The sequence below is a fragment of the Anopheles stephensi genome, chromosome X, assembly GCF_013141755.1.
Source record: "Anopheles stephensi strain Indian chromosome X, UCI_ANSTEP_V1.0, whole genome shotgun sequence".
In the NCBI taxonomy this organism is placed as follows: domain Eukaryota; kingdom Metazoa; phylum Arthropoda; class Insecta; order Diptera; family Culicidae; genus Anopheles; species Anopheles stephensi.
The window spans coordinates 3,242,395-3,268,411 of record NC_050201.1 but is presented as its reverse complement, the minus strand read 5'-3'; the positions used below and the strand labels follow the sequence as shown (position 1 = coordinate 3,268,411).

Below are 26,017 nucleotides of genomic sequence, written 5' to 3'. Positions count from 1 at the left end.
TCTCTCCCGAAGCACCTCGAACCCATCAAGACGATCAGGTGCAAAAACGCTGGCAGTACTTTGATCCGATGTTTCAATCTTCGTCCGAAAACTGGTCCATCAAAGGAAACTTCGCACCAAAACAATCGAAAACGATTCAATCAGTTTTTGTGGAGAAACCTCTTAAGAGGGGGGATGACAGTTGCGTAACTTTGAAGGCCACGCAACAGACTTCACAGTTGGTTGGGCCTGGGCGAATCAACCGGTACCACACAGCCGTTAAGATATCCGTAATGAAGTCTCGGTACGGTAGCCGGGTGCGAACTTCTTATCTACGAAACAAGCTGCGACAGCGCAACGAGAACGGTTCTGGGGAGAGGTGTATATCGCTTCCGGCCCTTTGGCCACACCTGGGCGAGCGAGCGAGCGTCAGGGTAAACAATATTAAGATGCTTGAATAGCGATAGCGGAATGGGTCATCAACCCCCCCGGTGTCTTGGGAGCATGAAGTTGAGATGCAGTAGTACGCCACATTCAAGATTTGAGATATTCAATTCGACGCACACATACGCACATACCTGAGGGGTCTGGGTTCGAGCAGAGTAACTGTGGACATCCGTAACCACGTGAACGCACCATTGTTCCGTTTGCGTTCGAATGGCAGTTTTTCTTCGGCTGCCATTTTGCGACGCCACCGGTCAAAGCGTTCGACATTGATTAACGATGACAGCGATGATGATGTTGGATTGGTGGGCGAAAGAGCAGTGTCTGGCAGTAGGCACCTGAGGTGACAGGTATCTGTGGCCTGATGCGATAACCTCCCCCCTGAAACGGGAAGGCCTTTGTCCATTTTCCGACGACTCAAACCGGGCAGAGAAATCTAAACTCATTTCGCTGTCACTCGCTCACTCTCTCTCTCTCTTTCGCCCATTCATTAAGCAAACTTTGAACGGAGTTCGGGACTCGGTCCAAAAATCAACAAAACCTCTGGAGGAGATCCAGGGTTAGGAAGGTAGTTGAGGTCCTCAACAAAAAAACAAGACACACAAAAGGACAAAAGCAGACCACTCCGTGTTGTGCGGAGGCAAACAAATAATGCCATACCAGGTCCGGCAAACCCCCTCGGCCGGTGGCTCTTCGTGCGGCATTTCGTCCGGTGCGAGATAAAAGGTTCTTCGAGGCCGTGTGAAGATTACCCAACCAAGGTCCCAACGAAACTCTGATGACAGGAAAAATAAACCATCAATCTCTTTGCCGCCCCCCCCCCCCCCCCCCCCCGTTCGTTGGAGGGTCCCGGTCGTTACGGGGTCTCCCCCTTCCCCCCACGATCGGTTCTAGGGGAAATAAATAAATCAGCTCGGTTCGGTTTGTGGCTTGGTGCTCACCAATGAAAACGTAAAAAAAAAGATGGCTGCCTGTTGGGCCTCAATTTTTGGCGGTGACCAGTCGCATTTCGGACGATGCCGGAAGCGGTTGTGCCGTGTTGTTGGTCACGCCTGTCACTGCTGCTGCTGTTCGCTACTGCTGGCTGTGATTCTGGTGTGGATTTAATTGCCCGGGCGTCTCATAGTTTCGCGGCGGACGCCATTATTCGCCAACGTTTGATTGCTCTTGAGCAGCGGTTTGTGGCGGTGGTAAACGATCCTTGCGCCGAGCGTGGACTGCTGATCGTGTTCTTGCAATTGGGTAGCTCGGTGGATGAGGATGAGGATAGCCTTGCGCTGGTGGTAGAGACATTCACGCGTGAAAAGCTTACCGAGCGGATAGTGTTTAGAGTTGAGAAGGAGGAGGACGCGGCGGACATGTTGACCACCATCAACCGGGTGACGGGTAACGATTCTAGCTGTATCGTGGTGATTATGATGCTACCAGATCTAGCGATTTCGGAATTCTTCATGATGACCGCTCGAGCATTCCCATTGGCACTTAAATTGATTCTTCTCGCTGATGAAGCGCCCTCTGGCGAGTGTCCAGGTGAGGAGGACCTCTCCAGCGCAAGGTCTCTGCTTACCGTACTCTGGCGAACGGAGCAGATAATTAGGGCCGTAATGATTTGGTATCGTTGCTCGATTGCGCTGACGATCGGATTGTTGGATCTCTTCAAGATGGAAGCATCAGAAACTTCCAACGATTCTTGGGGCACCTTCTACACGCTAACCGATCTAAATCAACCTCTACCAACCGATCTGGATCGTTTCGGACGCTCTATAAACCTTCAGCAAATGCCGCTCGACATTTACGGGTTTGAGGCAGCGATGGCTTACCGACGGAAGGACATCGACATGATGCCAACCACCTTCCCAACGCTTCGTCCCGGTGCCATCAACTCGTCGACCGAGCTGCTTGACGGTGTGTTCGGGGCAGATGTGGAAGCATTACGCGAGCTAACCTCCCGGATGAACTTCACACCAAGAGTGCACCACACGCGGGCAAACTTCGGTTTCAAGATGGCGAACGGGACGTTTACCGGTGTGCTGGGACGGCTGATGTCACGCGAATCCTGGCTCTCGATGAACGTGTACTTCTTGAAGGATTACGAAACGCGTGAACTGCAGTTTAGTGCGGGAATTTATCAGGACAGCTTGTGCGTTTTCGTCCAGGCGGCTGGTATGGTGAGTATAGGAAGGATGAGGGGCCGAGTCCTGAGAGAGAGAGAGTGCGAGAGTCCCTCCCTCCCCCCAACAAATCCCCACTAGAGTGTTGGTCGATAAATTTCATCTCGCAAGCAACGTTCAAGCACAAACTTCTTACTTCCTACGCCCTTGGCAGCTTAGCAAGCAAACTGGTTAAATGGTTAATTTTGAATGTACCAGGCACACACAAACACACCAACATTGCATACTCGCTAGGCGCATTAAGTTTCTGTACCGATTTCTCTTCTTTCAATAATGTTCTATTTGGCTTGCGGCCGGATCAACGACTTTAAGCAAATGCTTATTTGACTGTGTACGTGTGCGTTTGTGTGTGTGTGCCTGTCAAGTAGAGAAAATGTGGCGAGCATGAGACGAATTGTTGACCGTTCTTAAGCTCGTCCGGCCGTATGAGTGTGTCGTGTCGGTTAGAATCACTACACAACATCCGTCCACCGGTGGATGGAAATGGAAAATAAACGGATTTCCATCGTTCAGTTCAGTTTTCATTTCCGGTTTTCCCCATTCGGGGCCAAAACCGTCCCGACTTGCATAGAATGCGAACAGGGCAAAAGCATACGCACGCACCGCACGTCAGGAAGGGTCGCGGACAGCGAGAGCCGAGGCAGTGCGGACGATCCCCACGGTTCTTCGATCGGGCCGAAGCTTTAATCCTTCTGCTCGGTACAGACCGGCGATGGAACAGGAACAGGACGTACTGCTTCAGACCCAGAGCCATCCCAGATTGCTGCGGTTTCGAAAACAGGAATCAACTGCTCCCGGGCGTACGCAGCGAGTGCGCACTCATTGAATCATCGAGATATATTCTGAATGTACTCCCCATTTCGGGAGAAAAACCGGGGAGTCGGTGAGGGGGACGGGCACGAAACGACTTTAAGCAACGACTACGATTGGAAACGACCGGCCCACTCTCCAACAAAACTCACCCGGAAGCAAAACAAAAACCCGTCGAACGGCCCTTCACAAGTGGCTGCGAAAAGGGGATATTAGAGGGAGGGGAAGGGTGTGCCGGAGCGGGGACTTGAAGAAAGGAATTTAAAATTTTCCAGCCCCATCCGCACACCCAACCTACAAGCTCAACCAGCTCGACAGAGCTAGTTGAATCATCGACAACGCTTCGATCGATCGAACGACCGATTGCCGTACTTGTGGCGTACGGGGCCCGGCAGGAATAGGTCAAAAATGGAAAGAAAACACACCGACCGGATTGATTTTCCCCTGTGGCTGGCTCTGGCGGCGAATCCCTTTCGCGTGCAACCTTTCGGAAAAGGTTGCGAGCTGAAAAACCTCAGCTGCCAGCCCGCTGTGTGGAGTGAAAGTTAAGATGCTGCTCGGGAGCATGTGGTCGCACGAACCAGACTCCGGAGAGGTGATCTCCGGCGAAAAACATTCCTGGTACAATTACTAATGGCTGGCTGGGTGGAGGAAACACATCAGCAGGAAGTACAAGCATTTCTGATAGCTCGCCTTCCACCTCGCCTTTAGAATTCTAGGTTAGGAGGTTCAGATTTCTTTTGCTCCCCGTCTCCCGGCTATATACAAATCACAGCAAGCGAGGTCACACCATCAGGTCAGTAGTAACGGCTCTCCATGTGTCCTCTTCCTTTCCGGCTAGCTTCCCGACTGGTTGCTCATTTTTCGCTGCTTTACACCGACGCTGTGGATCATCGTTTGGAGTACGGTCGTGCTGGTGAGCTTGTGCTACCTTGCCCTGGCACAGTTCATTGCCATCTACCGACCGGTCAACTCATCCCACGTGAGTGCGTGTCGGGCGGGAAAAATGCGGCGCCTCTCACCAGTTCGCGCGCCGCACCGTCCTGAGCCGGATCGGATCGGGTTGGTGGGCCAGATTGTTGGAGCACTGCTGACAGCACCGACGAACGGTTTCAATCGCACGACCGCACACCAAAAGCTGTTCGTGGCGTTCGGCTTAATCTGGGGACTCACGATAACGGGCGCGTTCCAGGTGAGTGTCTGTAGGTAAAGAGATTTTCCTAGACCAACTCTTCATCATTATCCGCGTGATGTGAGGTAGAATTCAACCAAAAAACAAGAAAAAACTTGGTAGATACTTTGTAAGGATTATTGGGGAAAAAAAGTTCCTCCCTCCTGAAAGGTATGCAATCGCCAAGTTTGTGGTGGAAAGTTGTTTAAATAGTCTGGCTTTGTCTCGTTCGGTGCAGGGTTCGCTGGTCGATGTTTACACCACGCCTACCTCGATGAAAAACTTGGACACGCTGGCCGAGCTGGACGCGAGCGGTCTGACGATCACCGTCACCGCACCGGCCCTCATCGTGGACGTGTTCGGGACGGAACGGCCGGGCAGCACGATCGGTAACCTGAAGCAGCGGCTCGTCATCGAGCACAATCCGGGCCGGGCGGCAGCGTACGGTGTGCTGGAGGGTACCACCGCCGGTCTCATCCGGAACCAGGACTTTGGGCGACTGTCCACCAAGTATCTGAGCGCGAACGGTAACGCCCGGTTGCATCGGTTGCGCGAGTGTCCTCGCAGCTACACGCTCGCCTATCTCTACCCGCGCGGATCACCGCTGTATCGGGCCGCGAACGACCACATACTACACTTCTTGCAGCACGGACTGTACGCGAAGTGGCAGCGTGATGCCGCCCACATCCTTGCCATGAACCGGGCGCTCAAGGTGCACGCTCGCCACGTTCGCAGCGGTCAGCAGGGCGCAGGTGAGCAGGTAACGCTTCGGCTGGATCACTTGCTGCTACCGTTTATGCTGCTAGGTGCTGGGTTTGGTTTGGCGGTGGTAAGCTTTCTCCGGGAACGATATAGTCGCGCTCGCCGGATCGTGATGCTAACCCGCGGAGGTTAACACAGTGGTGATCGGGCTATTGTGGACAGCCTGCGTAGCGGTAATGATGTTCGATGGTGTTTGTGTACACGTACGGCAGGATTTAATGAAAATCCTCATTCCGGAACATGTTGCGCTGGCGTTTTAATAGCACCCGTGTTTACCTTGACGATGGGCAGGCGAATGGTGGCGATTTGATGAGCGCCATTATAGGCGCGTCCGGAACTAGTGTCAGGTGAAGTGCACCGGACATCAACAGACACGAGGTCGTAATAAACATTTCTTCACAGTGGGAAACAAAAAGGTGGCAGTGAAAGAATGCGCAAGACGAAATGACATTTCAATCGCCATTTGAATCCCGGTCACGGCACCAGAGTATGTTCACCAATGAAGAATTGATAACTACACAGCTACAGAGCGAACAAAAAAATGGGCAATAAAATCCGGAATTCAGCACAACTATAGCGATTCAATCACCGGATCAGGCGAGAAGTATTCACGGGACGCAATCGGAACAATTTAATTTCTCTCTACCTCGCCCGACTGGAAGCGCATTTAACCAGTTCAGCGGTGGCGCTTACGTCTCCCGGTGGCTTGCTGTTTCATTAAGCATTCATGTGAACCGACACCGGTTCGGTTAATGGCCGTTGTCCGAAAGCTGAGGACATTCGTTCTCTCTCTCTCGGCTTGTTGTTTTTCCTTTGTTATCACATCGTACGCCCTGCTACAATTCTACGAGTGCGATGAGATTTCCATGTTTCGCTGGTAATGGGTCGCCTCCAGGCCGCACCAGCCGCGCTCGGGGAGAGGGCGCGTAATTATGCGGTAGTCAAAATTTATGAACCTTCTCCAACCTTCCATCGTAGCCAGCGGATGCAATCCATCCTGCGAGGATCCGGCGACTCGTCCGGAGACCGTATGCACGGGTCGGGCTTTGATTGACATTTGGTTTTTAGGCCGGAATGGTGACGAGCAACGACGAGCTGTCACACGATCCGGCCCCGACCGACCAGCTGAGAGCCTTATGAATAAATAAAGAAATTCCCATCCGCCCAACCGTTGCGCTGCCGTTACTGATGACAGCCCAGCAAACTGGAAGGACCCAGACGATACCACCCACCGTTCCTGATGGAATTAATTATCACCGCGTCTTTCGTCGCTTCCAGAGAATCCTTGGGAAACTGTGGCCTGGGTAAGTTCAAAGGGCACGCATACGTTCGGGGCGGCCAGCTTCTGCTTGCTGCGTAAACGGGGTGTAGTAATTCATCCGTAACTGTCTCTCCCCCCCCCCCCCCCCCACACACACACACACACGGAGCGAGACTGGGTCGATCAAGAACACGGCAACGACACTTTCGTACCTTCGGTGATGTTGATGGCTTTTCGCTGGATGCTCGATATCGACACCATCGAGGCGTTTCGCGAATTGCGATTAATTATACTACCCCCCCTCTCCCCTCCCCACTTCTTCTTCCTCCACCTTTCACCGCTCTTCTCCCCCATCGACTACAACTCTCCAAAAATCGGCACAGATTTCGATGACGCACCTTTGGTTAGAGGCGCATTGCAATTCGATCCGCAACAAGCGTCGTGCAAACTAATTTCGCACTCACCGGGGCAAACATCGCCCGAGTCGCACAGCAGTAATCTCCGGGTGCGCCCAACGGCACGTGCGACTACTACTCTACCGTCGTTTGGAATTTTGGAGGAAGTTTTAGCGAAGGTACGCCCGACCGAACCAACACCGCCATGCATACGAGAGCATCAAGAACCGAGGGCTTATCCTTCTGGCGGGAGCGATCGATCTTTCGGAGCACCCAACACTTTGCTGATCCGATTACCTTCGCACCCATTGGAAGGGAGGGGGCACAGAAAAAAAGGGTAAATGTCAAAATTAGAGCAAATATTTGCTCCATCTTCTTGTAACCCCCCCACTTTGCCGACCATTCGCAACACACGGGAGTTATTATCGGGGAGCAATTTCCCAACGCACACACTCGCACGCTCTAGCGCAAATATCGTTTTCGATTAAACGAACCGTAGCTTTGGTCGTCGGTTTCACACACAAACCATATTTTTACTCTCCGCTACGAAGGCCCCAGTTGGTAAAGTTCCAGGGCGAGCGTGTTTCAGCCCGGGCACACGCACGCTGAGGTTAAGTTTGCCTAATTGGTGACCTAAAGAACCACCCAAAAGAGTCGCCGAGAATCCCCCGTCCATCGGTACAGTTTGGAAAAAGCGGTTGAAGGTTGAACTTTAATTAAATTTGATAATGAATGTAGCCGTTGAATGATTGAGCGAAGTTTGAAAGTTACTTGCCGAGGTTTGTGTGTGTGTTTATTTTGCTTCGGCGAAATTGGTAAGAGAGAGAGAGATCGGTGTGTTCCTGGTGAGTCTTGGTGGTGTTGTAATGTGTTCTACCCACGGCACGGGACACTATCCATCAGCTGGGCTTTAAGTTAATAAACCTCAGCATTTGCGTGCTGTACGGTATTGCATGTTGGTGAGTAATGTTGTGTACCTTAGAATTTTGAAGGTCCAACAAAAAATTGTAGAGTTCTGTTTTATACCTTCTCGTGAGGATTCCGCATTCAGACCTAATTACTAGCCGTGGTCCAATACTTCAATATGGAACTTGCAGTTTGATAACCTAGTTTCCTGTAGAATTCTTGGTCTGTTAGAATTCGGAAGGTCTAGGAAAAAAATTAAAGAGTACCTTAGATTCCTTCAGAATTCTTGATCGGTCGGAATTCTGAAGGCTCAAGCTATATGAGGTTCTCTGAGATTTTTAAAAACTATCCTGAGGATTAATCCAGACCTAGTTTCTAGCTATGAAGAATCGTGATCCTTGTATAAGCTTCAGATGGTTTTTATTCCTAAGGAATTCTTGATAGAAGTTCAGAATTCTGAAGATCTATTTCAGTCCTGTAGTCTGTAGTCCAGTCTTGGTCCGCCAAAATTCTGATGATCCAACAAAATTGAAGAGTAGCTTAGATTGACACAGAAATCTTGGTAGTCTGGTGTAATCTAGCAAGAAAATTGAAGAGTAGCATTATATATTATCATGAGGAATCATCCGGATCTATGTGCTAAATATGAAGAACCTTGGTCTAGCAGTTCCATAGGAAACTTTCTTAATGATAGCTCTGTTTCCTCCAGAATTCTAGGACTGTCAGAATTCTGAAGATCTAAAAAAATGAAGGGTAGCCTGTATTATAACAGAATGCTTGAACGATTCGAATTTCCAAGGTCTAGCTGAAGATGGTGAGGATTCAAAATTATGATCTCATCCATGGCCATGAAGATAAAGAATTCCCCAGGTGTAGTCTAAAATTGGAAGAGAAGTTGTTTTGAATTGTCCATGAGGATTCATCCGGATCTAGTTGCTATCCATCAAGAATTGCGATCCAGGAAATGTGAACCTAACTTCCGAACGCACCCAACGCACATCACCGCAGCCGAGCTAAGTATAGCTTTCAGCAGCGCTCGGCTCGTGATACCTCTTTGGCACGTGATTTTTCACTCAGCAAACTCCCTATCCATGGGGACCGCCGTGTCCAGTCGACCGGCGCACGCTTATGGGCTTTCCCACGCCATAATCCACCAGACCGTATGTCGACGGGTCGGTCCGCCCAAAAGCAGATAGCGTGACTCCCACCAGCCACACACATACACGCGCACACTTCGCATTGAGGATGTGATTGGAGTGTTACCTAAGTAATGAGCATGATGATGATCACACCCGAAAACTTCACCTCCTCAGGCTATCGGTACGCAGGTGGGAAAGGAGTCCCCACACCAACACACCAACACGTGTAGCGTTAATCGATTAAATTAATAACCACGACTACGACTCATGAGCAGCCGAGCTTACGGTTCCGGTTCGCGTGGGCGCCACATCTTTTCCCCGTTTTCGGCACACGAACAAACCGATATGCCCTGTAAGCGCTACCTATACTGTTACTTCCTGTTCCCGTAAAACTGACAACTTCCTCTATGGTTGTACTCGGTTGGAATTTCCCACCAATGTCTGGGGGCATCTCCAGGAGCTCTGTAAGTGCATTGAAGCGCAACCATTAGAGATTCACTCGGTCGTCTTGTAGCGTGTGTAGTTTTGTAACATGCAGGCTTGCCTCGCTGTTTAGTAAATCGTTTAACCAAATCGAGCTGATGAAGCATTCGGTTTGTTTGAGGTGCTGTCTTCCTACTTTCAAAGTCGACGTTCGCCCAAGTCAAGTTCCACCCTTGATGGTGAGAAAATAATATTGTCTTTCTGCTTTTCCTCGCCGGAAAAGCAAACGCTCGGCGAGACACCGCCACGTGTTGTTTAGCAATCACATCCATCATTGCAGACGGGAAGGTTTTGTTTTTAATTATTGTTGCTCCACCGTCTGTCTGGGATTGGCGTGGAAAAAAAACGAGGTTAGGATAATATTTCGAATATCCCGCAAAACAGAAAAAAAGGTTCACACCAGCTGGATTCTAAGCTACACGATGGGAGAACTTTGAAGTTCGTCGTGTCATAGCAAACGGTTGCCACATGCAACCGCCGGCTCATGATAGATTTGTTCGAAAATAGTTAGCCCTGCGCTAACCTCGTGCACGACGTTGATCTAGATCACACCGACCTCAATCTGACAGGTAGCGAGCGTCTTGTGTGCACTTTGCCACGCTTTCACGAAATCGAGCATCAACATTGTACATCATCGTCGAAAGCGTTTTTCGGTGTGGGTTACAAGCAAACCACACCGCAACCACACCGCAACAAAACCGTCCGCCGTGCTGCTCACGTACCCGTCCTCGTACATAGCGAGCGTTCAATCACTTCTCGAACGTTGCGATAAAATAGATCGATCGGCGCAGCCACCATCTGAGCTCTCGGAGGGTTTTGCCTACGGTTTACGGTGCTCATTTGAAATTCTAAACACCCGGAGCGGCTATATCGGCCCCCCCTCCCCAATAAGGCTAGGCGTGTGCGGTGAGGCGACAAGTCTTGACAAAATCGTAATCGAATGAGCTATGGAACAAAGAGACGAACTTGACATTGGCTTGCATATTGGTTGCATCGGGGGAGGTTTTTTTCACTCTGAAATCTCACATCTTGGATATTCCTTTATGTGGTTCGTTTGACTGCAGCTACATGGCTGATCGCCTTCTTTGTGTGTGTGAGCGGAGTAACCGGCATTGATTGAAAACTTATTTCGGACCAACAGACAACATTGTCTGGATCATTACGGCTGTTTCGTGGACTCCGGTGACAGTACGAGATCCCGGTGTTGCCCGGTTTCTTAATTGAGTGAAGCCAACCGCACACAGAGAGACACACAAGTGAAATGTAAAACCCCAAGACTCCATGATAAGAACTGGGGCTGGACGGGTTGAACCTTGAAACGTGCTGCATCCAGCTTGCGAGAGGCTCAAGAATTGCACAAATGTGGTACGGAACCACGTGGCACGTGTGTGTGGTAGTTGTGTCCATTTCCCATCCAGCACCAGCAGCTTTTGTTGGAGGGTTATCAATATGCGTGCCTCGAGCACCACCAGCCGGCAACGGCTCTGTGGTCCAACTGTTAAAGGGCTGTTGATTAGAGCAGTCGACCAACGCTGGAAAGCCTCCCCACATATTGTGTGTGTGTGTGCTGTCCCTCCCATCCAGACAAATGGTCCAAAAAACCTCCACAATGCATGCATGGCAGACGGTAATGATGCTGTTGATGAATTTTCCTGCCGGCAGGAAGCCACATCCTTTTACTGACCACAGGGCAGATGGGACGGACGGGCAGTTTTTCCTGCAGGCAAACGATTCAAACCCCGGGGACGAGGAACGATGAATTCAATCAACCGGTACGATTGAATTCAAAATGCATTGCACGCATTGTGACTTTGTTTCGTGTATCGCTTTCCAGGCTCATACGATGAACAGTGCAGTGGATTTGGTATTAAAATTGAAATTCATACCAATAAATCTAAAAATGTGACAAAAAGTGATTTAAATGTTGCTTGATGCGGTGGTGTTGTTGCTTTTTGTGGTCTGTTGCGTGTGGCTCATAGTGTGAGCGATTTTGGCCACGAGTGTATGGTACTGCCTTTTCAACGTGTAGGTCGTGGGATCAAATCTCCGAAGGTAAGCTCGTCTAGAGGTCTTTTCCCATTACGGAAAGCTGTGGTTTAGCGATTATTATCGTGTTTGGTGTATCTAAAAGTTGGCTTTTACTTATATAACTTAGGTTAAAAATAATTTAAAGATATTAATTATAAGAAGGGGTAGGTATAAAATATTATGTCCTTTCGAGCGTGCGAAATTGGCACACTATTCAACGGGTTCTTCAAACGGTTGGCATAAATCATTCAAATATGTGTTTGCGTCCCTGTTTTACCCCCCTCTCACTCTCTCTCTCCGCTCTCTTCCTCCTGTTGCGTTTCATCTATCGACGATCCAATACCGGGGTTGTGAAGCGTTTGTAATTTATTGCTATCGAGCGGAAAACTATTGGAAAATGACAACTCCGAAACATTCGAACGCCCCACCGTGTGTGTGTGCTGTACCATGGCATTTTCCATCCCGTACAAAGCTACCCTCTTACCCAACCCAAGCATTTATTTACCCATGATTGGCGAATGGCTTTTCCGATGAAACAGGTTGATGATGACGCCTTCGCCGTGCAGCATCGGACCTGCACTCGTAATCGAGCGCCGTTGATTGCAGTTCTGGCTTTGATTTTCGGAACTAACAAAAACAAAAACCCGGAGTAGATGCACACGAGTTTTTAAATTATTGCCGGATTCAACCGACCGTGCACCCGTTGCTAGGAGGAACGATACGAGCTACATCTTACTGCAGTCACTGTCACACTCGACAAACGCCCAGCCCCGACCCGCGCGACGTTATACTTCAACTTCGAGTGCACGCAAGTTCGTTTCCGATCCGATTCACCTCGAGAAGGTAAACTGTGTGTTTTTTTCTTTTTGTTGTCATTGTGGGGAATTGGAGAATGTATGTTAGCTTTTTTTGGCGAACCGAAGCTTAACTACACCTTTCGGTGCGTTATCTTGATGGATGAGACAGCGCGGCACCGGTTGGCGGTAATCGAATTCAGCACACCCGAACGACCTCAGGTCGGGGCGTTCCTGGAACAGCGAATCAAAAACTCAACATACACCCGATAACAACTACCTGCGCCGATGGTGATAAGATCGATAGCTGATGGTGGGCCTTACGGTGAGATACAGAGATATTAAAAGGTGTGAAGTCACCACGCAAACCGTTTTATGCAGATTGTGTTGAAATTGTAATATCCGCAAAGGGCGTGGGCGCCATATTTAAACTGTCCTTCAAACGATCCTCAATTACCCGGCCCGGCGCTCCGAGGATTGTCCGGGTGTTGACAGTGCGCGCTATAAATTAAGACCTAAGTTCACGCTCGACAGACTTGACTTTACACTAATTGATTCGAAAACAGGCAGTGTGTTTTTTTCTTCTTCCTCTTTCTCCTATCAGCGCCATCTTTCTTGCTCGGTAATCGTTTTGTTGTGCCCGTCCTCGGAAGAGTGAGATTCCACGAAAGTCATTACGTTGTCAAAAAATGGAGGCGTCTCATTAAATCTTCTCCCCACTGTCACCGGTGTTGAGGTGCGCAGGTATATGGGGCCGGCCGGGTGGGATGTGGCAAACATTTAACGAACGCATGTCGGCTGGATGTACATTTGGCGGGCGGAGAACATCCTGTCAGCCGGTGAAGTTTAAGGACGATAAATTGCTGCCGTGTTTGGTACTTGCTGGTTCCGGGAGGGGGCATTCTTTTTCTGCTGGTTGACAACCGACAGTGAGGTGTACAAAAATAGGACACTTTGTTAAGGAGAAAAGGGCATACAGCGTACTTGGTGGTACTTGGTGCTGACATCCACCAGAGCTAGGTTTTTAGAAGGAACTCTTCCCAATACGTTTTTTTTGACGATGGTTTGGAAGAACCCATGCTCCGGTACAAGAGTTCCTGATGCCATTGCATGACCTCCAGAGTCCAGACAAGGTGTATCCGAAACCCTCGAAAAAATGGCCTCACTGTACCAGCCCATTACTTCCACGGAACACAACGAATTGAACGCGCGGAAACGGCTCACATTTCCGCCTGGCAGCTTATGCAAGAGCCGGGAGACAAATCGCTGATCGTGCAACAGCGGGCGTCATGTTGCTGCGGAAGCATGAACAAACGACAACATCGCTGACCTAAATTCCCAGCTTTCCCGACCACAAAAACCCACCACGGCCACGAAACTCCGATGCACAACTCCCGGCCCGAAAAGGGGACCAGCTCACCATCGAGTGGAAATCGAAGTCTGGTTTCGTAAGCTGTATGCACACGAGCGAGCGAGAGATAGAGAGAGAGAGAGGGAAAAACCTGTATCTGTGAAAATGGAAAATTCGTTACGACCTAAGCGTCCTTCGTCTGGTGCGTGCTCTTAGACATCCTCTCTTCTAACCTCACTTTCCAAAACTGGCGTACGCTCTTGTTGCCCCGTTCTAACCACTCAAAATCGAACCCCATAAATAGATCGATTTGGAAAAGTCGTACGCAATCAGTACAAAAAAAACACAAAAAGCCCTGGTGGAGGCGTTCGGATGGGGCGACACGATCGTTTTGAACTTCAAAATGTTGTTTTCAACCCATTCAACCGACACAGGTCCGTGGGACTTGTGTGTTTAGTCTAACGAGCCAGTTGACATGATGACAGGAAAAGCAAAAAAAAGGTTGAGCGAATTGGTCGTGTAGTTAGCGTCCACGCTGTGGAGTACAAGATATGCATTCAGATACCGGTTTGTGACTTGGACTCTCTCTCTCTCACTTGCTCTCACAGAAAGAGCTCTCGAAATGTGTGTAATGGCTTTAGCACTCGAACTTGTTGTTTTTGAAGCTAATTTTGAATATCGCTTCTTCACCATTGCTGGACTTGGGGAGGAGTGAGTGTGAGGGGTTGATAACTCCCGAAGGTATGCAATCGCTGTGAGATCTCTCTTGATGACACTCGAACGTTTGCATGAGTCCACTCGAAGCCAGGCTTGGGTAGAGCGACATCCCTATCGCCCATGTGGCGCAAGTGCTCGCATATTTGTCTGACGCACACGCACGCAAGCGCTCTTGCGCCCGCCTTTATCACGGCGTGATGACAAAATTCAAAGAAAATTCACTGACGCAAACTCACCACCACGCCACATACCAGCTCTTCAACATCTCACCGTGGCCTCGACAAAAAACCGACAACAACACACACAGACACACACACATACGGAGTTGTCACCACGAGAAATACCCCTCGCGTTCATCCCGGCTCTATTCCGCTTCGCGAATCATCGCGAAAGAACGTGGATAAGAGAAAAACCTTCTGCTCGCGCCCGTCCCCCAGACTTGAGGCACCGTCGGCGAATGGCCTTTACCTAGAACCGGCAGCATAACTGGAAAGTTGGCACCGCGACGAGCAACACTAATACACGCGCAACCTCGCGAAAACAAGAATTCGACCCGAGCGCGCACGTGCGTGCGTTGGGCTGACGTTTGACGGTGAGCAACACCCGCGAACAAACCGTTCGGCACTGCGCCGGGAAGCGTACTGACTGCAGCGGGTTTCCCGCTCGCGCACTACCGCGCAGGTTGGCTTAGGCAAAGCAACCAGGCCCGAGGCGCACGCGCGGAACCATGAAAAAAAACGTCCGATGCCGGTTGCATCACGGTCGCTGCGCTTCCGAATGCGCTTCTTCAGCAAGGCAGGCCGCGAAGCGAAGCGAAATAACAGTTACAACCTAGTGAGAAAGCGAAACGGGTCGTAAGAGAGAGAGAGAGAGAGAGCGTGTTGCATACACCAACATGAGCTGGGGGAAGAATGCTGCATCGATTAAAGTGCAAGTGCAGCACCACCAAATAAAAAAAAAAGCGTAGCAAGAGGAAGCGAAAACCCGCAACATTGCTCTTGAACGATTTGACGAAGTTCCCGTTCCGCACCAACAACAACTCCCGTTTGCTGGTGGGAAGCAGCTTTTGCTTTGGGGCGTCCATACACGGCAACCCTTTCTTTGCTTGGTCGGTCGGTTCCGTTTTGCCCGTTTCGATTTTAATTAGTTGCGTAATGCACGCGCGCGTGGGGAGTTGGTGTTTGTTTTTTAAGGTGGGTGGGCGTGAGAAATGAAGTTGTGGATGAACTTTAATTGCAAGCGCGGTTGATTTATTGGGCAAAGGCAGAACTCCTTTTGATCCTAAGAGATTTGAAGAGTGGTTGCTCATGTGATCTCCGTCTCCGAAGCATTGCGAGTATGTCCTAGTTGTCCTTTGAAGAATCTGAGATATTCTGACAGCTTAGCTCTCTGACGTTCAAAGTCTGAAAAAGTGTTTCTTGCACAAAAGTCGCGGAGTACACAATGCCTTTAAAACTTTATAGGTCTTTCTTGATATGGGTGCGGATCAGATCATGAGCACTAGAGGACTTCAAGTCGTTAAGATAATCCATTACAATGAAGTTATCAGTTCACTGAGCAACTTCAATCAAAGCTCCAACAGTCGCCCAGAATTCGTCCGAAGTGAGAAACAACTTCCTACTTGACTGTATCGTTGTCCGAGAGCATCACCAAGCAGGATTCTTTTTTGTGTCCCCGTGTGATCTTCGTCTCCGAACTCTTGTCCATTGAGGAATCCATGTTCCTCCAAACAAGAGATTCCTTCAGCTTTAACATTCAAAGTCTTGTAGAACTTCCTGTCTAAAAGTCTCGAAGCAAATCACCTTCGCATACCTTTAAAATCTTATAGCTGTCTGCGCTGGAGTGAGTAAGATCATCAACTACATGACATCAGAACGTCAAGAAACGATGATCCATTACAACTCCGTTATCAGCTCACTGGGCAACTTCAATCAAAGCACCAATAGTCGTCCCACAACTCGTCCAGATTGGGGGGGTCAAACTTTCAACTCACGGGCGGATAGTGAGGTATCTCTTCCCTGTATCGTTGCTGGCAGCAGCATCACCCAACACCAAACAAAAAAAAAAACCCTTCATTTTGTCGATTAAATTTTCCGTCACGTATCGGGACCAGCGACGGGGCATTGTGTTGTCCGGAGCGTTAGTTCTCCGACATGGTATTAGCAAACTTTCCGGTACGGTACCTTACTACTACGACGATCAACCGAGACAGAGAACCACCAGACGGCTAGTTATCCCCGACACACTCACACACAACACACATACAGACACACAAAGGAACAAAGTTTTCCCGGCCCGGCAACTGACCGGATACACCCGACGCTATCTTATGTCACAGCCCTGTGTCCGGTCACTGGTTGTGTGGGCTGCGGCAGGCAAATGTTTCAAATACTTGACACGGCAAACTTCATTTCATTGCCTGGTTTTGCGGTTTGCTCACTAGTGTGTGTGTGTGTGCTCACTTGGTTCATGAGATGCGGCGTTATTGTTTTGGTGCTGTAGTTGTTTTTGTTTCTGTTGTTCACTACTACACGAGACTCTATTATTATCAATTTTTTTCCTTCTAGAGCAAAGGCTCTGCTCAGCTTGTGTATGAGAAACAATCTATACACACACATGTGTGTGTGTGTGTGTGTGGAGTGAAACAAACGGATCTTCATCAATCCGGCCCGAGAAGGGGACTAGTTCTGGGGAGCTCAGTACGCTGGGTCCTAAAGACCTCATCGCAACAATCTCGTCTGCCTTTCGGTTCCGTGATTGTGATAGAGGGCCCGTGATTGTGATAGACGGCGCTGGAAGTTGTTTTCGTGCTTGGGGAAGCAAACCGGACACATGGCGACGGCCGGAAACTGTGGACCAAAAAGTTTGTGTGTCCCGAAGTTGTGGCCGACATTCAAGAAATAAGTTAGTTTCTCAGATTTTGTTGTTGCGTGCGCTATTCTATTCTTACTGCTCAAAATGCTCCATAGCGCTGAAGCTGAACTTCGAAGTCTCGGGCTGTCTGTGCCGTGGACCCAGGACCAGCGAGCACTAGCGCTCCGGATAAAGATTCCTCAGCTTTTTTTTCCCCCCAAGAATAGTCCAAATTGAAGGACTTGGCTGGCTGGCTCTCAATGCAACCGAACCGATGCCGAACTGCTGCTGCTAGTTTTGCGTTCTTCCGCAACAAAAGGTGGGCAGGAAATAGAGCTGAAAGTTTTTTTTTTGTTCCTCCCTAAACCACCGCCCAAAAATGGCGTGTCGCTGTTCGCTACCGAGCGTGCACCGTGCTCACCTTAGATTGCGGTCGTTTTACTCATTCAAACGTGACTTACTGACTATCTTGCCGTACGCCGGTGGTTTTGTATGCAAAAGTCTAGCAGCTCTTGCTGGTAGGCTCCAACATTAGCTGGACTGGACGGGGGGGCTTCTTTTTTCTTGGTGAAGCTGAAGGATCCAGGTGAACTAGCGGAGATAACCTGGATCCAGTTCAGTGTGAGATAAGGTGGCAGGCACAGGCTTAGGTAGCTAATTATTTTGTAGTTTCCAACAATTTAGCTCACACAAGTGAGACGTCAAAACCACAGTTAAGGGATTCTAGGTTTTTTTGGTGTGCCTTGGGATAGTATGTTGAGGGACAATCCAAAATGAAAAAAAGACTAGAGCACCCTCACAAACACTATCCCCAGTTCCCGGTACTCCGCCGAGACCGAGTAAGTTTATTTGAGATCAAATTTCAGCTTGCGTTACCCACACTAGTGCGGGCGGAGTGAGTTACCGTTTGAGGTTTTTTGTTGCCTAGACACGTCAGGTACTGCTTCGCAAACACCGATGTTAATTAAAACCCATTGGCACCTTCGTCCTGCCTCCTCTGATACAGCTGTTAATGCGATAACGATATCAACCGTGCGAGATGAAGTACCCATGAGGCGGAACTGTGAGCTCTTCGGACGTGAGCACAAACAAGCCGGCTAGCAAGGTAACGCTCTCTTGGGCGAAGTCTTGCATGGACTCTGGACGAGATGACGGTTCCGATAGTTAGGTACGGGGCCATGGCTGTCAGCTGGGTATTGCTTCACACCGACCCCACTTGAGGTAGAAGTGTGGAAGCATTTTTCCAAACTTTTCCAACTCCCCGCACACACACACACACACACACTGGTTGTGGCTTTGGAGCGGGTGGTAGGCAAAGTTTCTGGCAGGTGATGCCGGTTCTCGGTTCCGGGAGTACTGGACCGAGGTTGAGCTAAGTAAACCAACCAAGCGGAGGGAACGGTATTGGGCGTCTAATTCTAAGCTCTCGGAAAATACTCACACACACACATATACACCGGCACACAAAGTTGATACCGAATTTACACAACTAAAGGCTTAACTGTTCCAAGCCTAGAGTTGTGCAGGTGCGTCCTCACTGTGAGCATCCTGTAAAAGCAGCTCAACAGTACCTCGGAATGCTGGTTACAACTCATATTTGGAAAACAAAAAAAAAACCTTGGAGAAGACTCGTCTATCATATCGTCACGCAACCCGGCAAGACCTGCTCACAAAGTCTAATTTTTGTTCACCACCTGTGATGAACTTTCACCGGAAAGGTTGGAAGCATATACCTACCAAAAGGGTAGCTGTTATTTTTATATTATCTCGCAAGACACTACCGGAGCGGAAGAAAGTGTTCGTGCTAGCTCAATTTAGCTCTGGCAAATGAGTTATTATGGTTGAGTTGAGTTTTAAAAACACAGAATACTCGACAGACATCCTGGATAGCTATGTCAGCCTGGGTGCCGAGTTTCAACTTAACAATGGTTGAGCAATTCTGAAACTGAAAATGGCGGCAAAAAGGACGAAATAAATTTAGCACAGCTTAGGAGGAAAAAACAGAGACGAATTTTTATTCCGTCAGCTTACCCATCAACGCGCCCAACTTTGCTCCCGACAGCGGACAACTTTCCTAACGCGAAATCACATTGTTTCGCTACGCGCTCGTGCATTGGCACAACACGAGTGTGCTTTGTTGTGTTTGTGTGTAAGTGATTATGGTAATTATCATCCGGGAGGTTTTACTCTTTCCATTCTTCATCCCATCACGAGCTGGGATCATCTGGTTGGAAGGTTTGTTTTCTCCGTCCAAAACGTTCAAAAAAAGAAGGCAGGGAAAATGGAAAAGTTGACCGAAAATTGGGGAAATCAAAGCACCTTTCCCAAAAAGTACCGGAAAGTAGGAGCAGCCTGGTTTTGTTTTTGAAGTCATGCTCACCTTCGGCACGTGGCTAGGTGTGGGAAGAATAATGCTGCCTTGTACTCAATTCCTTATTTTTTCCCCTGCGACAAATATAAACATCACCCATTTAAAAGTGCTTCCCGTAGGCTTGTGCAGACATAAAGCCTTCGGCGTTACTGTTGCGCTTCCTCTGAGGCCGCCACGTCCTCCGGCTAGAAAGCGCGTGGCCTTCTATTCACCGCTTTAAAAGCGGGAACGATTACGACGACGATGATGGATAATGATAATCGACGCCAACGCGGAACGGCAACATCACCATGGTTGAGTCGGAAAACTGGCGGAAAACACCGGAACCGAAACCTAACCCCGATCGACCAAATTGTGGATGCTTCCCAAAAACGAGCACTTCATGAGCATAACCATAAAGGTCATCCGAAAGCTATCATCAGAGCAGGCGTAGATTCGCTGCTCCCTGGAAGTGTACTCCTCGCCGACGTGCCTGCCAGATTCTACGAGCTCACCTTCATCAAAATGTAATTTGTTCTTGCATGCCCCAACCCACAATTATACCACCATCAGTGGACAATCGGGCGAAGGTGTCGCTGGCGGTCCCATTCACCATCGCTGCTGCCGCAAATCCTGGCCCTGGATCTATTAAGATTTCGGTCGTTACGAAATTGTCCCAATGATGCTGAGCTGGACGATTGGTTGGGCGAGTTCTGAGACTCTTGCCTTGCGGCGGTCCCGTGATGGTGGGAGTTTTGTTCCTTGTACGTCGTAACGTCGTGTCGCTGTTTGCGATACTCCTGAATGTTAATCTGCCGCATCCGGAGATCCTCAAGGTCCGCATCTCGTCCTGTCAGTTCGCACTAGAAAATGCCTCAAACAAACTTCAACGCTTTTTTGTTTTGGGGATGAGATTTCTATCGTTTGTCCCGCACCGGGCTCACTGTTCGCCTGTCGCACGCTCGAGGCCAAAATCTGGATGTTGGAATAAAAATGAACTCAAATCAAACACTGTAAACGAGATGAGGAGGCAAAAATTTGTAAGGATTTCCACCGGGTGGCGGAATAAGCTAGTGAAAACATAAATTCGTTCCTCTCAATGCCACCCTCGGGTACGTTTGGAGAAGGCAAAACAGCGTACGTAACAGAACTGAGGACACACGCGTTACGTTTGGGTGTATGAGCAAGTTGCTGTACTGGCTGTTAAGCGGAACATATTATAGAATTCTCATTTTTCAGTATAAAAAAGCTATGTTTGTGTTAAAATTGAAAGATAAATATTAAAAAGTATCATAATGTAACAGCATAGTATACTTTCAGGCGTAAAAACAACAGAGAAGAGAGTGCTATCCGTAATGTATACCTTTCAGGGGACTTAGCAAGCTTCCGAATTGTTTGCCTTAAAAAAGTTGTCAGGTAACAAGAAAAACAAAAATGTAGGAATTAAATGACAAACCCAACATTACTTGATATGTGATGCATCATCATCATCATCACGAGCTTTTCTATTTTTTTGTTTGTCAAACACACCAACACGCTCGCTCTGCACCCTAACGCGAAACGTCAAAGCTAACACGGTGGTGGCGCATCCGTGTGCCCACGGGCTACAAAAGCAACAGCTTCCTCGCCCAGGTCCATCCGGGTCCAAGAACACGTGGTGCTGCCGCCATTGATAAGCGCAGGAAGCTCAGCGCCATTTGCTGTTGGTGGTTCTGTTGTGTAGAATATTTATCTTTGCCGTGCAACGGTTAGGACACGAAACATTCGCACGTGCACGCACGCGTAAAATTACATAACCGATGGCCGCCTGCCATCAGCTTGAATCGGTCCGGAAAAAAAAACCGGTGACGAAGTAGCGTCGGAGCTGAGGTTTGCTACCTACGCCTCAGGAACACTTTAGCTTGAGCCCTTTGCTACCTACGGACCGTGGCATTGGTTGGGAGCGATTTTCTCACCCATTCATCCTGCTTCACCCACGCAAAGGATGCCACGCGTTTTGGGTGCAAAACTTCTTCGTCGCTTTATTATTAACGATCGGAGTTTTTGATAGGTACATTTGTACGTCTTTGCATCTCCTGTAGACTAGAGATGGTCATAATTGACACAAAAGCGGAACTGGTTTTGGGCGAATAAAAAAAACTTATACCGGTTACAGCAGGTAGGAGCAAACGAACCGCCCGGAACTGTCTGGTACTGTCGGAATCATCGGAATCGCCGGAATCGTCCGGATCCGTCTGGGATCGTACTGTAATGTCTGGAACCATCGGAATCGATTTAACTGTCGAACTCGTCGGAACCGCCTAGAACGGTGGGAATCGTAGAAACGGAATCTTTTGATGATTGGCCCAACGATTTTTAGAGTTTCTATGGGTTGTTAATTTTGATAACGATTCCGACAGTCCGGACGATTCCGAATGGTTCTGAATGGAACAGACGATTTCTTCGGTATCGAAACCGGAGTCAAACCTGCCGGATCCGGAGTGGAACTGTGGGTGCATTCCAACAAAACCCATCACTACTGTAGACGGTGACGGCTGACAAGGACCGCCGAGTCGCCGGTTGGGTGATGCGCTCCAGTCTCGTCTTACGTTGTGTTTTTTGGCCCCTCCAGTTTTTGTTGCGTTGGTGTGCTATTTGTCAAGTTTCGTTTCAGCTCCATCCCGTGTCCCACACACGCACACACGCTCACAGCCCTAGAGCCTAGAGCATTTGATTGTTCGCCAATTTATTTGGGCGACTTCGGGGCATTTTTTCTTCCCTCCTCTGTGTGTGTGTGTTCTTCTTTTCCTCAAGGAAGTATGAGTGGGAGGGTGGGAAGCGAGATTTTGGGGTGGCTTTTATTTTCCAACATTTGTACCCGAATGTTGCCCGTCAGCACACACAGACACAGGAAGAAGACACGACGGGGATGTCGTGTTTGTTTAGGTAGATTTGCTCACTGCTCCATACATATATATTCTTCTCCTATTCCCGATTCCCATTCCGGAGGTTTGACAGGGGGGGATAAAAACTGCGGGAGGTCAAGCCGGTGAGGAAAGTGGGCTGACAGTTGAGGAAAAACTTTTTCCTACAACTTCAACAATTTGTCGGCAAAGATGTCGGCGCATTCGGCTAGATCAACGAAGAAACCACAAAAAAGTATAGACAGGAGAGAGAGAGAGAGAGATAGCGAGCGTGAGTTTGAAAGAATGGCATTAAGAAATAGAAAAGAAACACACACACACACAGAGCGAAGGAAATCAACAGATACAGCAATCAAACCAAACGGTAGAGGGAAGATCTGGAATAAACCAATGCAATCAGGGAGATAGAGAATAGAAAAACAACCCCAAAAGTTGTGGCCAATTGAATCAACTTTCGCCACTGGTTTAAACGAGGGGGGGAAGAAGAAGAGAGGGAGGAATGAAGAGGGCGAGGACTAGAAAAATGGACACAAATAAAAGCCCTGCGTCTGTGAACGAACGAGAACAGGCAGGCAAATTTTCGGTTCTTCACAAATTTTGACTACTTTTTGTACAACGTCTGCAAGAAAAACTAGTTCTAAGGGAGAGAGAGAGAATGATAGTGGAAAGGGGAGGCGAAAAAGTTGCAACCCTTAAGCTGCCCAACCAAAGTTGGCGTAAAAACAGTGGATGGATCATAAGAGAGCGACAGGCACATACACATTCGAGGGAAAACATTCCAACTCGCCACGTGAGTGTCAGTTTCGAGAATGAGAATGGATTCAACTTATTCGTTTTTTTCTTTCCCTCTCTCTCTCTCTCTCTCTTTCTCTCTCTCTCTCTCTCTCTCTCTAGGGGTTTCCTCCCTATCTCCCTCACCCCAAAGTTGATACTTTTATGTCATCGTAACGGACCTGTGGAAATTAGCGACTACACATTACGGCGCGACTGACACTGACAGCTCACGCGCTTTTGTCTGTGTGTATGGCGGCTGGCCTACCTTTCGGGGGGACATTCTTTCGCACTCGTTATTCATTAAACGGTTCAATTTAGATGGTGGAGATTTTTGTTTTTCGGTGATGCAGATTAATGCGATAAGTGTGTAGGATTAGGAGTTGTTAAAGCTCCGGTGTTTTCTCCCAATGTTGATGTGAGAGTACAATATCACGAGGATAAACAACTTTTGGGCGATGTTGATATCAGATGGAGCCACAGAATTTAATTTACTGTTCAAATAACGCGCTTTTCTCTGGAGTTCTGTTTTGACAGCTGAAAGCCATCAAAATTTAAGGTTGAAGTTTGTTGTATCCATGCTCTGGAGGAACGGACGTGTGGTACGATGTTTTTAGACGACGGGGCACATACAACCTCTCGGTCAAGACCTCTCGAAGCTGTGGTGTCAAGGAAGAAGAAAAAGAAGAAGAAGAAGAAGAAGAAGAAGGACGTTCCGGAGCATTAAACATTAAAGTCTGAGGGCAATTGGAGTGGAAATGTTTGAACAAGATCCATTACAAACTCAAATCGAACCAGCGAACTCTTGGACACTTGGAGTAACTGAGCTTGCGGTTTGAAAGCTGACGCTTAAAAGCAATAGACGTGGTCTGGAAGATGGGAAGTTGGCATCTATACGAGCTGAAGGCAAGAGACATTTGAACGCCTTTTCTTCAACACTGAATGCCTCATCATCCATAGCCTAGTCGAATGATTCTTGGTGCGAAGAACATGTAGTGTATGTTGGTGGGATCAGCTGGATGTTGTCTACTATGAGCTACTAGAGTCTACTCAAGCTATGAAGAAATGTTCCAACGGCTTAAACCGGCAATGCCTCATCATCCATAGCTCAGCTGAAAAATTCTAGGTTCGAAGATTATGTTGTATGTCTTGGTGGGATCAACTGGATATTGTGTATTATGAGCTGCTGCCCAGACATTACATCTTCTGAGTTCCTGAGTACATCTCTTGCGATTGTTGGAACAACTCACTGTGACTGAACAGTGCATCTCTCGAACTACGAAGACTTCTTCCTCCAAGAGCTAGACTTCTTTCGCCATGTAATCTGGACATTGTCAAAAATGTTGGAGAAGGCGTACATGACCAAGGTTCCACAATAAATCTTCAATTTCGCCCACCAAAAAACAAGCTCTACCCGACCTTTTTTAAAGACCCGGATACGAAACACTTTTTAGATGAACGTTTCGAGTAACGATAAATCGTTAACAACCGCAGTGCTTTCGCTCCGCTCAGTGTGCGACGGAAGCTGTCTAGCGTGTCAGTAAAAGCGCGGTCCGCCCATTACCTTAAACTGGGCCACAAAACTTACCGTGCAATACCATTTGTCGGTGTTACGCAATTGACCTTTAAACCATCGTATCGAACGAAGTTGAGCGAGTGGCTTCAAGAGAACTTAATGAGATAAGTTGCGAGGGAACTTCAAACATCTTGACCGGTGCCGGCGCTTCCAAGTTATCCAACCCTCAATTAGGGAGGAAACCTAACCTGTCCCCCACCCCCTTCTCCTCCATGCCGGCTGCATCCCCTGTCAGCCCACTAGTTCACCGGGGCGGAGCGATTCAATCGATACACAAATTAAAAGCTAATCACTGTCAATTACCATGATTAGATCGGAAGTTTTCTCCCATCCTGGGCGGGTCCGATTCCTCGTAAAAGGATGGTCGCCTTCTTTGGTGTCTCGGTGGTCCACCAAACACTCTCGGGCTCGTTTGATCCAATTGTGCCAAAGTCGGTGTATTAACCGATAAGCCTCGCTACTGCCTGCGGACCGATAATGCTGACGGTGATGGTGATGATGATGCTGCGAGCGCGTTTTTATCTATCTGTCAACACCGCAACCACCCCTTCCATCCCCCCCCCCCTCCCCCAACAACCGCCCTGCATTAAACCTGTCACTTAATCAACATCGGGGACGCACTACGCCGCCCGCTTAAATAAGCTCATTATCTGCAACAGATTTTGCGTGCAGCACACTCGGTGCTAATTAAACCGAACCGCCGTTCTTGCCGCCAATCTTGTGTTTGTTTTTGTTTTGCCGGAAAATGTTTACAAATTTCGCTGGAAAACACTTTCACCTCTTGGCACTTTGATCTCGCCCCGCCTGAAACGCTTTAAAGCTTCGGCGGGACAGTTTACCAACCGAAACACCTTTATCTGCAAGAGAAGAAAAAAAAAAACGAACAGACCACGAGCCTACCGTGATTGCATTGCCGGTTCGGTTCAGCAGCTTTGCATCTCTGCTCGGCACACGCTCTAAAACTGCGTTATTCAACAACCTATAAGGCACCCGTGAATGTGCCAGCAGCTAGAATCTGCAGGCAACATGTGTGCCGTTCCCCGGTTATGGGTCCTTCGGTATTTCCCAAAGCTGTAAAGGAAAAAATAAAACGCTCGCCCCCTTTCGTTTTACAACACGAATGAGGGCACTGGCTAGATGGGGCGAAGGCTTT

At 48.6% G+C, this 26,017-nt stretch overlaps 2 protein-coding genes across 9 annotated transcripts in view; one reads left to right on the top strand and one right to left on the bottom strand.

The window, feature by feature from the left end:
* Nucleotides 1-26,017, bottom strand: part of LOC118504268 — a 110,251-nt gene that overhangs the window by 35,916 nt on the left and 48,318 nt on the right. The window contains exons 1-2 of one of the 8 annotated variants that reach the window (XM_036038545.1): nt 14,880-15,061; nt 12,055-12,255 (exon numbers count right to left, since the gene is read on the bottom strand). The exons of 4 other annotated variants lie outside the window; for them this stretch is intronic. In XM_036038545.1, coding sequence (XP_035894438.1) covers nt 12,055-12,255; nt 14,880-14,895 — 217 coding nt within the window. In that variant the 5' untranslated portion in view covers nt 14,896-15,061. Of the gene's footprint in view, nt 1-12,054; nt 12,256-14,647; nt 14,842-14,879; nt 15,062-26,017 lie in introns of those variants that run through there. 3 more of the 8 variants (XM_036038554.1, XM_036038561.1, XM_036038572.1) reach the window with 3 other exon arrangements.
* LOC118504288 lies at nt 1,407-5,491 on the top strand. Its single transcript, XM_036038586.1, has 3 exons — nt 1,407-2,591; nt 4,246-4,596; nt 4,814-5,491. Exons 1-3 carry the CDS (start codon nt 1,440-1,442, stop codon nt 5,468-5,470), a joined length of 2,160 nt encoding a protein of 719 aa, XP_035894479.1. The 5' UTR covers nt 1,407-1,439; the 3' UTR covers nt 5,471-5,491.